This window comes from Saccostrea cucullata, unplaced genomic scaffold (genome assembly GCF_032062105.1).
Source record: "Saccostrea cucullata isolate Sc308-1 unplaced genomic scaffold, CSIRO_AGI_Scuc_v1 ctg2631, whole genome shotgun sequence".
NCBI lineage: Eukaryota > Metazoa > Mollusca > Bivalvia > Ostreida > Ostreidae > Saccostrea > Saccostrea cuccullata.
Window position 1 is genome coordinate 83,123 of NW_026918570.1, and position 12,920 is coordinate 96,042.

At 32.0% G+C, this 12,920-nt stretch overlaps 1 protein-coding gene and 1 long non-coding RNA gene across 2 annotated transcripts; both read right to left on the reverse strand.

Moving 5' to 3' along the window:
* On the reverse strand, positions 1-1,493 carry LOC134268001 (serine protease inhibitor dipetalogastin-like). Its single transcript, XM_062750211.1, has 3 exons — positions 1,343-1,493; positions 505-604; positions 1-174 (listed from the first exon to the last, which is right to left on the reverse strand). Exons 1-3 carry the CDS (start codon positions 1,446-1,448, stop codon positions 123-125), a joined length of 258 nt encoding a protein of 85 aa, XP_062606195.1. The 5' UTR covers positions 1,449-1,493; the 3' UTR covers positions 1-122.
* Positions 1,494-10,568: 9,075 nt separating this feature from the next.
* On the reverse strand, positions 10,569-12,632 carry LOC134268012 (uncharacterized). Its single transcript, XR_009992265.1, has 3 exons — positions 12,550-12,632; positions 11,087-11,186; positions 10,569-10,732 (listed from the first exon to the last, which is right to left on the reverse strand). It is a non-coding gene; the product is annotated as an uncharacterized LOC134268012 (long non-coding RNA).
* Between the last annotated feature and the right edge of the window lie 288 nt (positions 12,633-12,920).

Here is a 12,920-nt window from a genome sequence, read left to right on the forward strand (position 1 = left end):
TTATATTTAGAATACCACTTTTTTATTAAACAAGGAAATTCATTTTTACAGTTATAAGAGACCAATACACTAAATATTTAGGTCACGGGTGAGATTACTTTAAAGTGTTGGTTCTGTTATGTTCAGTAGCCTTTGTAGCAAGGACATTCTCCCCTACAAGCCATGGGGATACCACTGTTGAAAAAAGAAAACGAATGCAACATTTATTTTGTATAAAATCGTTTTTCAATATAATAATGGTAAGGATGTATTTTTTTAAACTTTGCCCTGTTGAAAGGATTTTGATCCTGTAAGAATCACGAATTTAACTGTTCGTACTATAATTATTATAGTTAAATATCTCCCTTTCATGTTGGTGGAAAACGAGATTGTTGAACCATTTCTATTATATACTATAGTATTTGTTATGTCAGCTTTTAATAGAACGGAAATTGTTAAAGTTTAGGTTATTTGATCATCCATCAATAGAGAGGAACTATATTTCTAAAAAGTCTTTTAACATACGCGCATCCCAGACATGCAGTATTGGAGTACGTCTGTCCATCTACACCACACACAGGATCCCATACTTGAATACAGGCACACCCATTGTTGGTATAACGTCCTAAGAGGGAATCGAAATGTATACATGTACTATTTTTTCACATCAACTGACACTTTTCTTTTCCCCTTTAAAATCTTATTATACAATCAATAGATGGAAACAGTGATAATCCACACAAATATGAGCCTTTTTTTCAAATTTCACACGTATATCACATAGTATAAAAGTATGTTCATACATATATCTTCACTCAAGTACCTATCATAAATACTGTATACAGATATCAAACCTTCATAAAGACATACACATTTAAACTCTAAATGTGGATAAAAGTTGTTTTGATATAGAAGATGAGAGAGAGGGAGAGAGAGAGAGAGAGAGAAAGAGAAAGAACATATTGTTTTTTTTACATTATGGGGGTAATGATCAACACTTTTTCTTCAGATATTTCATATTTTTCCAATAAGCAATATGTGTGTATCAAACACAAGTTTTTATATCCGAACATGGCGATTTATTTCATAATATAGAAGCATTTAGAATTCAAAAATATTTATTGAAAATTTGAAACAAACTGGACACGTTATAAAATAGATATGCTTAATAAAATATGTTGAACATTAGGATAAGTGTATTTTTCTTTGTATTGCCTGGTGCTTATAGTATAATGAATAGATTTTATTCTTTAAAAAATTGAACTTGACGACAATTTCCTTTTGTTTTTTGCCAGTTAACATATTTATAAAACAATCATTCAAGACATTTACAACTTAAAAAGCCCTGTTTTAATTGACCTACCTTCACTTGGGGCTACCAAGAACAGGGCCACAAACACCAATATGGCAGTACTTCCTCCAAACATTTTGTATACGTCCTTAAAATAATTTAAGATAAAATTTGTCATATTCTCATTTTATAGTTGTTGCTGGCCCCTCCCACTACAGGGAATTTTATTTTGCTGACTGGGATTTCCATTATTGTAAAGTACCTATTTTGAAGACTTGTCAAGATTTCACAAACCACGGTTGGTCGTATCATCATTCACCTTGTTAATTTAATCTACGTATGTAATTATAAGGATATAAAAGATTTAATGCATTTAAATATTAATTTTCGAAAATAAGTTTTTAACAATATTTTTTAAAAAGCTTATATTTATTAAATCCTCGGTGATTCTGAAATATTTATGAAATGGACATCTCATTAATGTCTCACGACGTGGCTTTATCTCAGACCAGACTTTTAATGAAAGCGACCAACACGCATGTTTCCTTTTTCATCTTTTGACATATTGCATTGTTTCTGTCAAAAAAAAAAAAAGACTTTCATGATTCATTTACAACTTTTCCCCTCTAATTATGAAATATATTTGCTTTATAGGCTAGAAAAAGTAACCAGTCTTTCATATAACCAGACCTACTTAATCATACTTATTTACTATATAATTTGTAAATTCTCTACAAAGTGTTTACTTCAAAAACAGAGAGAGAGAGAGAGAGAGAGAGAGAGAGAGAGAGAGCTTCATCTAAAACTCAATATATTTAAAAGTTAAAACTATATTTGCAAATGTTATTTGAAATGACAGCCCTGTAACATATCCAGTATGGATTTTGCTTTAATTATTTTGTATACTAGTGAGATATATTTAAAATTCAATGCTTCAAAGAGTAACATTCTAGTCTTGAAAGGAAGAAAATTAAAAAAATGTTTAATTACCTTTATAAAACTATAGCACAGTTTGTGATTAACTGTTTTGCAAGTAGTGTACCAAATAGATGAGAGTAAAATAATTTTTGAATAAACGTATTCACGTCAGAGGTGTGTAGAATAGGAACAACAGCATTCAGCTAAAAGAAAAACAGTCTTTACAATTGCTGTTTGCATATGTAAAGAGGAAAAAATTCTTTCGTACATACGTTATTTCGATATTCTGAACACATTTTATTTCAAAATTTAAAATGGAATTTGTCATTCAAGTGAGCAATGTGACTGTCAGAAATAAAAAGAAAATAGTTTGAGTTGATCACTTTAATGTTTCTTTAAAAGATAATTAATTTTATCCATGAGTATATGCATTGGCAAAATGCCATAGTGAAATCCGCAAATTGCGGAAATCATGCATTTTGACACTTGCAAATTAAAAGCAATTTATCTCCCATAAAACACATGTTTGACTATGCACTCTAACAATAAAATAATTAAGGTGAATAAGACCAACTGATAGAAATGCGTAACATTTTATTTCACAGAAACATTCTTACAAAAATCAAATAATGTTTCTAGTGGTTTTAGAAACGGTGTCTGATTTCATGTTATATCTTCATATTTCCTGTTTAGAACATAGTATCGTCATTCAAAGTCACACATGACAATTCTTAGAAAGATAGCATTTCTCTGTTCCTTTTTTAAGACAACTAAGAGATTTCGATGTTATTTTAACAAATTCATGAATATGAGGTAGATTAGAAATCATCAGAAAGCACCGTAAAGAAAGTGTGTGTAAGCAATGTCTTAAATTAGTTTTTTTTTAGATATCACAAATATGACAATTAGTAAATTCATAAACTGAAAACTAAAGTTTACATAATATAAAAAAATATATAATAAAATAATTTCGCTCCGTTATTAGCAGACCTATTTTTATATTCAAATGAAGCAAAAGTCTGATATATCTGTTTTATATTTTGATATTTTACTAGAAAAAAAGATAAAACTTTTCAATCGGTAGCTTTCTTACTTTCATCACCTGCTTACGAATTCGATACGGAAGAGCATGTTTTACAAAAGAAAATATCAGGAAAGGGGTAACTTATTTACAAACAAGTAGCATCAAGCAAGAATGTCAGAAATCTCGTTAAAAGTCATCATTTCGTAAGTTCTATGGCCGATACAATGACCTTGGTAGCAAAAACAATCTATCATAAAGTCAAATGCTGACTGACTTTTTTTTTCATATTGAGAGTAAGGCCATTATTTACACATTGAATATTTGATAGATTTTTTCCGTTCGTTACCAAACATGACAAGAAGCACACTGGGTTGTGACTGGTCGGCAGGTGATGTTCACTTCTCTATGGCACCTAAACCCTCTTCTGATTTTCAGAGGTTCGTGTTTGCTCTGTTCCTATTTTTGCTATTTAATTGGCATTGGAGTTCATTTTATCATTTTATTTATCCAAATATTTCATTCTAATAACAGAACCTGTATTTCTGCTGGTCAACATTCTGCAACCCAAGAATACTTGCCGTTCGGTACCTATTCCTTCACGAGTACAAAGAATAATGATATGGCACTGACAGTACAAAAATGGTCTTACTCTATTTATTCTATAAGGGACACAGAATCGACAAGTTCATTTGGTGCCCCTTGGATAGTCCTCGGGATATTAAACATATGTCACACTAGTATGTACAGTCTTGAGATGCCAAGTTTTGGTATATTGATTGATTGATTGTATACTGTTTAACGTCCCTCTCCAGAATATTTCACTGATATGGAGACGTCACCATTGCCGGTGAAGGGCTGCAAATTTAGGCCTATACTCGGCACTCAGGGCCATTGAGCAGGGAGGGATCTTTATCGTGCCACACCTGCTGTGACACGGGGCCTCGGTTTATACGGTCTCATCCGAAGGACCGCCCCATTTAGTCGCCTTTTACGACAAGCAAGGGGGTACTGAGGACCTATTCTAACCCGGATCCCCACGGGGCAAGTTTTGGTATAAAACGATAGTTCAGACAAAAACTTGAAAAACTTGAAAGAATGTCACCTGTCCATAACGGTATAGACAACGAGACGAATTTGGAGTATAAAACAAGGAACGGCATTTTCCTATGGATGCAATGACAATATCGATATTCTTTCTCCTCCAAAGTGATTGGACTTTTTAACCAAACACATAGTCGTAAACATAGTCATTGGTATCGGTCTTACAATAGACCTCTAATACTCGATGCCTTTTTTTCAATTTAACATAACCTGTGAAGCGAAAACATGAACAATAACAGAGCTCGTGTCCCATTTTCAAAACCTGTTTACATTTTTTCTTTAATGTGTTTAGGTTGTAATTAATATTCAAAAACTTCAATTCATTTGTGGCACTAGAGAGTTAATATCACATAGTTTTCGAATTGGCATTAGAACAGAGTTAGCAATTGAAGGGCTCTCAGATACTAAAATAAAAGACAAAGAGAAGGGAGATCTACTACATATATACTTACTTTACTGAAGATTTTTCGGGTACACCTTCCATTTGTATACTGGGATCATCAATTCCATTCTGGGCAGGCCACCGTGCTGCAACCTACCGACCAGGGGGAAGTAATCTTTATTTACTGCCACAATCACTAATTTGATTAGGGTGTTGGTAATATATTGACCTATTTGGACAAAGCTGATTTTTTACTCTTGTATTCTAAACACAATTTTTTATTGATACACCTTTCTATTTAGTTATTTAACTATACAAGATTTTATAGGCATTTAACTCACAATGCAGTGTAGCTTCTTTGCACTGCTACAATGCACTACTATCTGGTAACACTTTTCTATCCATTTTGTATTCTACTGGCATTGCGTCCCACTCACTGCAGGTGCAATGATTAACAAAAAAAGTCTCAAGGCTACTAAGGGAAGTTTAAGCTTGCAACATGAACCACAGCTCAACCATTAAAATTTCAGGAATACAATTGTCTAGGCATGGGGGTACCCTTGTTTAAAACTGGCCTTGAGGTTTATCTAATAAATAATCTACATCTACTCTACACGACTTATGAATAAGTCTGTTCTCTGTAGATCTGTAAGGACTGTTGCAACGGCTTCGTTATCTTCTGGTCAAGTTGATAGACACAGAGTATGTAAAGTAAATAATAAAAAAATACATATATGACCAGGGCTTTTATGGATTCTACCGTCATGGATATTTATGTTATACACATTCTCTGATCATTACTGGTTTTGATAATATTTCATTATGTTTCATAATAATTCCTTAGTACATAGAGACTATATATTGATTTTGGTTTTAATGAATTTTGTTGACATTGTTACATAATCAAAGAAATAATTTGTAAAATACATTGAAAACTCTTCCCTTCCTGCAGTGTTGGTCTGATTTCATTATACTTGGACTTTCATTATGATTTGGCTCACAAAAAGGCTACATTGCGGTTTTGGTTTCGATGAACGGTGTTGTAAAACTCTTCTCCTGCTACAGTTTTGGTCTGATTTCAATATAACTTGCCCCACAAGTAGACTTGCTCAGGGAATATAATTCTGCTAGCTGGTTTTTGCTTTCAATACATAGAATTTACATGGTTACTTATATATAAATATATGTAAAATACTTTTAAAACGCGTCTACTGCTTCAGTTTTGAGAAAATGAATATCAAACCAATATTTCGTTTGCCAAAAATGATGACAAACTAAAATGTCTACAGTTGGGTAGGCCAGCAGCCCGTGTATAAAAAAGGAATGTGTAGAACAATATTTCCCTGATCAGTTTTTTTTACATGGACTTAAGATTCATTGAAAATACTTTGAATCAGAGATAATCCTCAAACCGAGTTTGCCTGACACCTCTACTATACAAAATAGGTGTGTCTTATTAAGTACAAAAATTTTCTGTTAATCTCACCATGTCTGCCGGTAGTACACAGCTAAGTCTATAGCTTATAATAATCCAATTATAATCATAGAAAGAGTCAGTCCAATTTTCAATCCATTCTGTTCCATTGTACTATTCCCGGTATTATTACTGCTCTGACTGATTCAGTACGGAGTTCCAATTGTACTGAAAAGACGTTTTAATTCTATTATAGTACTCTCTCAAAAATTGGAACATTGGTCTTACAATTGCAGATGGTAAAACGTTTTAAGGTTTGCCTTTGATACAAAGAGTTGAATTTAAAACTTAACGAGGTTTGTCTCTAAATTTGGTAGACTAATCTTTTAAAAGATTTGAAGTGACATCGTTCTCGAACACCCGCAACATTCTGCAATGTCGTGAAAGACATATGTCAACATTGCAAATTTTTGGAGAAAATATTCCAATTACCAAAATCAATTCTTTGATTAGTCAAAAGGCTTATAGATATAAATCGTAAATATAACTAGAGGCACTGTTAGCAATGAGCTCACTTAATGATACCCCCGCCTCCCATATGAATATTAGGAGTGTTTGTTGATGGAAACCCAAAATATGTGTCGGATTGAAAAATAAAATAAGAGGTGCATAATGACAATATGTAATATAGATTCTTTGAAAGTTTCAGCAAATTTCATTCAGTGGTATAAGAGGAGTTGCAATAAGAGATGGGTATCCCAAAGAGTAACAGACAGACGGACGGACCGACATAACGATAGCTTTTCAAGTGGGGGATACATGTATCTTAATTACTGTAATATGATTCAATATAAAAATATGCACACAAAGGATACCGTACATATGTATAGGTATAAAAAAAAACTAAACCATGTATTTCTACCGGTTTTTTTCCTGTCTTCTCTTATAGAAATGCACAGTGTCACTCTTGCTTTTTTGTTAAAGCGTGTCTTTTTTTATATAGTTTCGTTATTCACATATATATAGGGAAACATTTCAGTCATTTTAAATACAAGGGCTATATGGTAAATATATCGATTTTTAATCTCAGCTTTTGGGTAAAGAGCCACTTTCCTACACCAGACAATGAACCGCATCATTTAGTAGGTTTAATTTGTGATGTTACTCCATATTTGTCCATTAATTAGTTTGTGTTGATTTAATGTATGTGCAAAGATTTATTAAAATTCTAAATTTAACGCTTGTCTTCGAAAATTTGGGACAAACCTCGTTCATGAAAAGATGATTTATAAATGAAAAAACAATCTCACCTTGAAGTGAAAGTCGAATTCCTTTGAAGGCAAACAGGGTCTAAAACGAACTGAATCTATTGAAATCTTGCCCTTACTCGTAATTAGTAGATATGCTTTATTTCCTCTATGCCTTATCTTTTTTGTTTTTAAATACTAAAAAAGTTAATTTTTTTAAGTTTGTTATTTAAATAAACAGGCTTAATCATACCCTTGCATGTTTCGTTTAATTCAAAACAATATTTAAAACATAAGTATAAAAAATACATACATTGTACACTTGTAGACTTCATCACTTATGTACGTTGCAATTGGGACTGTGACATTTTATCTATGAATATAGCCATTTTTATTAAAAATTGGACATTGGCCTAGAAAAAAAGATTTTAACTCCTGAATGTTATTCAAGTCATTTATGGAGAGTTTTAAAAGTATTAAATAACATTTCCGTTGTATGTGACATTGCAGCTACAGGCATTGGCAAAGCAGGAGCTTCTGAAAAAATTATAAGATAAAGCAATGATTTTCACTTGAACTTAGTACTTTGGTTGTAAAAAAGAGATTTCATTTACGGTTTTCTTGAGTCATATTTGTAATTTTCTCTCAGAAAATTAAGTGTTTCTCTTTCTTATTTAGAAATATTGTGGCGTAATAAATGATAGTTCTAATTTGGTTTTGTCAATGTACTGCTCTAGGGCATTACAAGCGAGTAGAGGTTTGTAAACAGATGGCTTTCTGCAGGGAAGTTTTCTCCCTCGTCATAACGATACTTGCATCTGCGTTATCTGACAAGCACGATGAAGTAATTTAAAAATCATTATCAAGATATTTCTTCCTAGTGGAGTAGGTACGAATTTCAAGCTTTTAAAAAGACCAGAATATTTATGATGTTACTTTTTTTTCAAAATCAGCGACATATATTAACTAGACTTGTAAAAGATATGTTAGTTTTTTTTTATTTATCTATCTTTGAAAATGTGTTTGGATCGGTAATATTGTTACTTGTTGATAGCAGGACCTACCTCATAAGTAAAGTAACCTCGCTTTGACAAGTGCGTCTTGAAATCATGGAGTGTTGCATTTAATATCGTAGGATCAGTAGTAATTCTCGTATGTCTAATGCATTCACCTCCTCTTATGAATCCTTAAAAATAGCTGGGCTAATTACATTTTTACGCACGATACGATATCAAATGAACTTTTATTTTTTCTTACACAGTGCAGTCTCCAGTTTTAGGTATGTAATGCTTACCATTATAAATACGATTAATTCCTCATACCCTTCTTTGACCTTTTACTACGGCCCACAGTGGGATTCGAAAACGCGACATAAAGATTACCTCCTAACTTCGCAACTCTAGAGCAGACGCTTTAACCACTGAGCCAAGCGGGCGACTGCAAGTTCTGGAACTACTGCATCAATACCAAAGGTAAGGCATTTTCTGATTAAAGGTTTGTCTAAAAATATATTTTGTATATTCATATTCCCCTTCAAATATTAAAAGCATATATATTTAATACACAGTGTAATCAAATGTCACTAAAATTCGGACAATTGTAATGTTGAAAGAAAAAAGGATTTCAGATATTATGAAAATTTAGGTTAGTCCTCAGTTCCCTTCTTTCTTTTGATTTTTTTTTTCAATCGTCAAAATAATAATTAATGTGAAAAAATTAATAAAAAAAAAACTTCCAAAATTTCCTAAAGAAGTACACTCCGCACACACACATGCACTCAAGACATACCCTTTTCCATATCACATCCTGTAGCAGCCCGTGACACCAATATAGAGGGCTAATATTGTACGAGGGCTGATATAGAAGATTGCTCGTCTCAACAATATGATATCCACTACACTCCTAGACAGGTTATCATATATAAACCATTTTGTGTATCAAACGATATACATGTATTGGCGTTCACTGAAAATCTTAGGCCGTTACAGTTATAACAAGTTCCATCAGTTAGATAGTCATAGATTCTGTATTGAAATTTTTTTTACATTTAGTTATTGAATTGTTTCCTTCAAACTTCGAGTTACATACTATTCTTTTCAGGTTCTTGAGTTAATGTCTACTTGAGGTAAATTGTACGATTTTATGAATTGTCTTTGGTGTTTGGTCCTCTCAAAGAGTCGTGTTCAGTTGGTAAACGATGGGGTTTATGTTCTGGTTATAGTAATTATGTGTATGCTCAAAGGGAATAATATTCTCCTTAAATTTCATCCTTTGGCAAAAGTAATTCTGATCTTCCAAGTGACATAAAAGAATGCCCCTTACACCTTTTTTACTGATGATGGCGCATATTCACCGGCCAGGTTATAAGGAATAAGGAATGGATGATTTAGTGCGGCGTGGATGCAAAGTGAATTATGTACTAATTTGTGATTTGATGCAAAGAACCAGACATCCTTTGTAGATAGATATCAATAACAATCATTTACTGACGAGGACATCTAGGAATGGTTATTCATTTTCACTGGTATCTATTGCAATTTTCATGTTAGCATGTAACTCATTTAATAGTTCATAGAAAAAGGTTATCGACACTTTTATCCCATGAAATAAAGCACTCATCCAAAAAATATTTCCACTTAGATTTTAGACTATATCTCTCCCCACAACCTTATGAGATGTCGGTGAAGTATGAATTCAAGGTAACCTAAGATAAATGTAACGTATCTCGGTGCAACTTTTGTTCCCATTGTAATTCCTTTAGTTTGTAAGATATAATTATTAAAAAAAATTCAAAATAAAAATTCCATTTTTTTTCCTAGAATTTCTCTGAATGCCATGTGTAGTCTCTTTAGAGGTCCTATTTCAACTTCACCAGAATCACTCGACCAATTTCAACCAAACTTGTATACATCCTGGAGTGAATGGAATCTAGCATTTTTTAACTGATGAGCCATGCAATATTTACAGGCGAAACAAACCAAGAATTTATGTAAATCTGGTAATGTCTGTTTACAATCCTCACCACAAGAACCATTATCTGTGAGGATTTTTTTGTATCTGAATCATTTCAATAACCTGATTTATTTGCTCTAAATTGTGCTGAACATTTTCCGTATAGAAAAGTAATGCCCCTAATTTGCCAACCTTTGCAAAGGTGCTAGGTTGATATGTGAGTGGAATGAAAAAGAGTGTAAAACAAAATAAGTAATGAATTGATTTAGAATTTCACCTTTTTATTATTAAAAGAAAATTCATTTTACAGACATAAGAGTCCTATGCACTAGACCTTTAGGTCACGGTTGACAGAAGTTGAAAGTGTTGTGTTCAGTAGCGTCCGTAGCAAGGGCATTCTCCTGTACAAGCCATGGGGATACGACTGTTGATAAAAGAAAATGCATGTAAAAATTATCTCGTATAAAATCATTTTCAAATATGATAATGCTTTGAAAGGTATGCATTTTTTTTTTACTTTTTTTCTGGAAGACATATTTTGAGAGTGTAAGAATCAAGAATTTAACTGATTGTACATATATCATTATTGTTAAATATTTCCCTTTCATGTGAGTAGGATAAACAAGATTGTTAACCACGTGTTTTATGCATTTTCCTCCCAGCTTTGTTAAAATAGAAAGGAAATTGTTCCAGTTACGTTTTCCTATAATAACATAGATGTTTATTTGAAATTCAGTAAATAAAAGGAAAATAGATTTTAATAAAGTGTTTCACATACGCGCATGCCAGGCATCCAGTATTGGAGTACGTCTGTCCGTCTACACCACACACAGGATCCCAATATTGAGCACAGGCACATCCATTATTGGAATAAGATCCTAAAAAGGGAATTGAAATGTAGAAATTTTATTTCATATCCACTGATACTTTTTTCCCCCTTTAAAATCTTATTATGCAATAAATTAATGGAAAAAGTAATAATCAGGTATATAAAAGAGCCAATTTTGTGAAACAATTAAGTGTCAAATGTACGCTACTTACCGTGCGGATCAAATCACAAATTAGTACATAATTCACTTGTAATATGCAATTATGCCCATTTATTGCACGGGAATTTTGCGAAATTACAATTACTGAAAGCTCTTTCCTACCTCATTCATCACCCTTAAGATTTAACATGCGTAAGCATTGAAATTCATTTGTTTTAAAGATATAAAATAAAAAGTGACACAAAACATTTATATGAAGAGAGGTGTATAAGTACATAAACACATGACAAACTTACTGAAATAATGCAGAAAAAATCATCGGCAAAGGCGCTATTTGCTATTAAACTTTAGCACTGAACAAAAAAAATAAATTAGACAATTGTTCACAACTTCATAATTTTCATTTTCCACTGTTCATTGATTCCAAATCTATTTCTTATCTTTACTCAAGTAAAATCGAATAAAATTTTGTCTAATATATTTTGAGTATTATTTTAAATGATAACTTATCGCCAGACTTACTTTTGTCTCTCTTTGTCTGAAATTGGTACAAACTGAGTGAAGAGTTAGATGTTGATTTATGGCATTTGTCTATACCTGGCTTACTAAATAATTGAATAAGCAGCGAAAATATATCACTGTATAATAAAATAAAAAAAAAAAAAAAAAACAACAACAGATTAAACCAAAACATGCAGTAAATAACATATATTGCATGTTTACTAATATGACAATTTTTGAATGCTTCATTTATTTTTCTTCATTGTTCCTTGCGTGCTAATCTATTTTGTATTAATAAAAAGTATAATTTTTGTTAAGATTAATTGAATAAAAAAAAATATGTAATTTTTTAAATGATAACTTGATTATCATCAGACATTTTCGTAAGAAAAATTGCATTTTTCTTATTGAAAATTTGTCTTAGGTGGGAAAAACTTAGCGAAGACTTAAGGTTGCTGATTCATAATATTTGTTTCTACTTTTCTTTAAAATCTTATCGCATAACCTGGAAAGGAAAGTGTTCATAACCTTGACAAATATGTTGAAGTAAAAGATGTTAAACTTAAGGGTTAGCCAATTTTTCCTTGTTTTGCTTCTCGCTTACAGTAAAGTATGCTGAATGGATTCTTTTCTTTAAACGTTAAATTTAAACTTGACGACAATTTCCTGTTGGTTAATGCCAGCTAACATATTGACAGTACAACCTTTTAAAGACATTACCAACTTAAAAACCCAATTTCAATTTACCTACCTTCACTTGGGGCTACCAAGAACAGGGCCACACACACCAATACGACAGTACTTCCTCCTAACATCCTGGATAAGTCTAAAGATCATTGTAGATATAAATTCACAATTCTTAATTTATACTTTCTGTTAGCTCCTCCCACTACAGGGAATTCTATTTTGCTGTCTAAGGATTTCCAAAATTGAATGTACATAAATCGACATTGTGTCAAGATCCCAAAAACCACTGATTGTGGCATCATGATTTACCTTGTAAATTAAATCTACGTATGTTATAATGAGGATACAAAAGATTTTATGCATTAAAATATTCATTTGTACAAAAGTGCATTATGATTATAATAATTTGTTTCTTTTTAAATAGCTGATATTTAT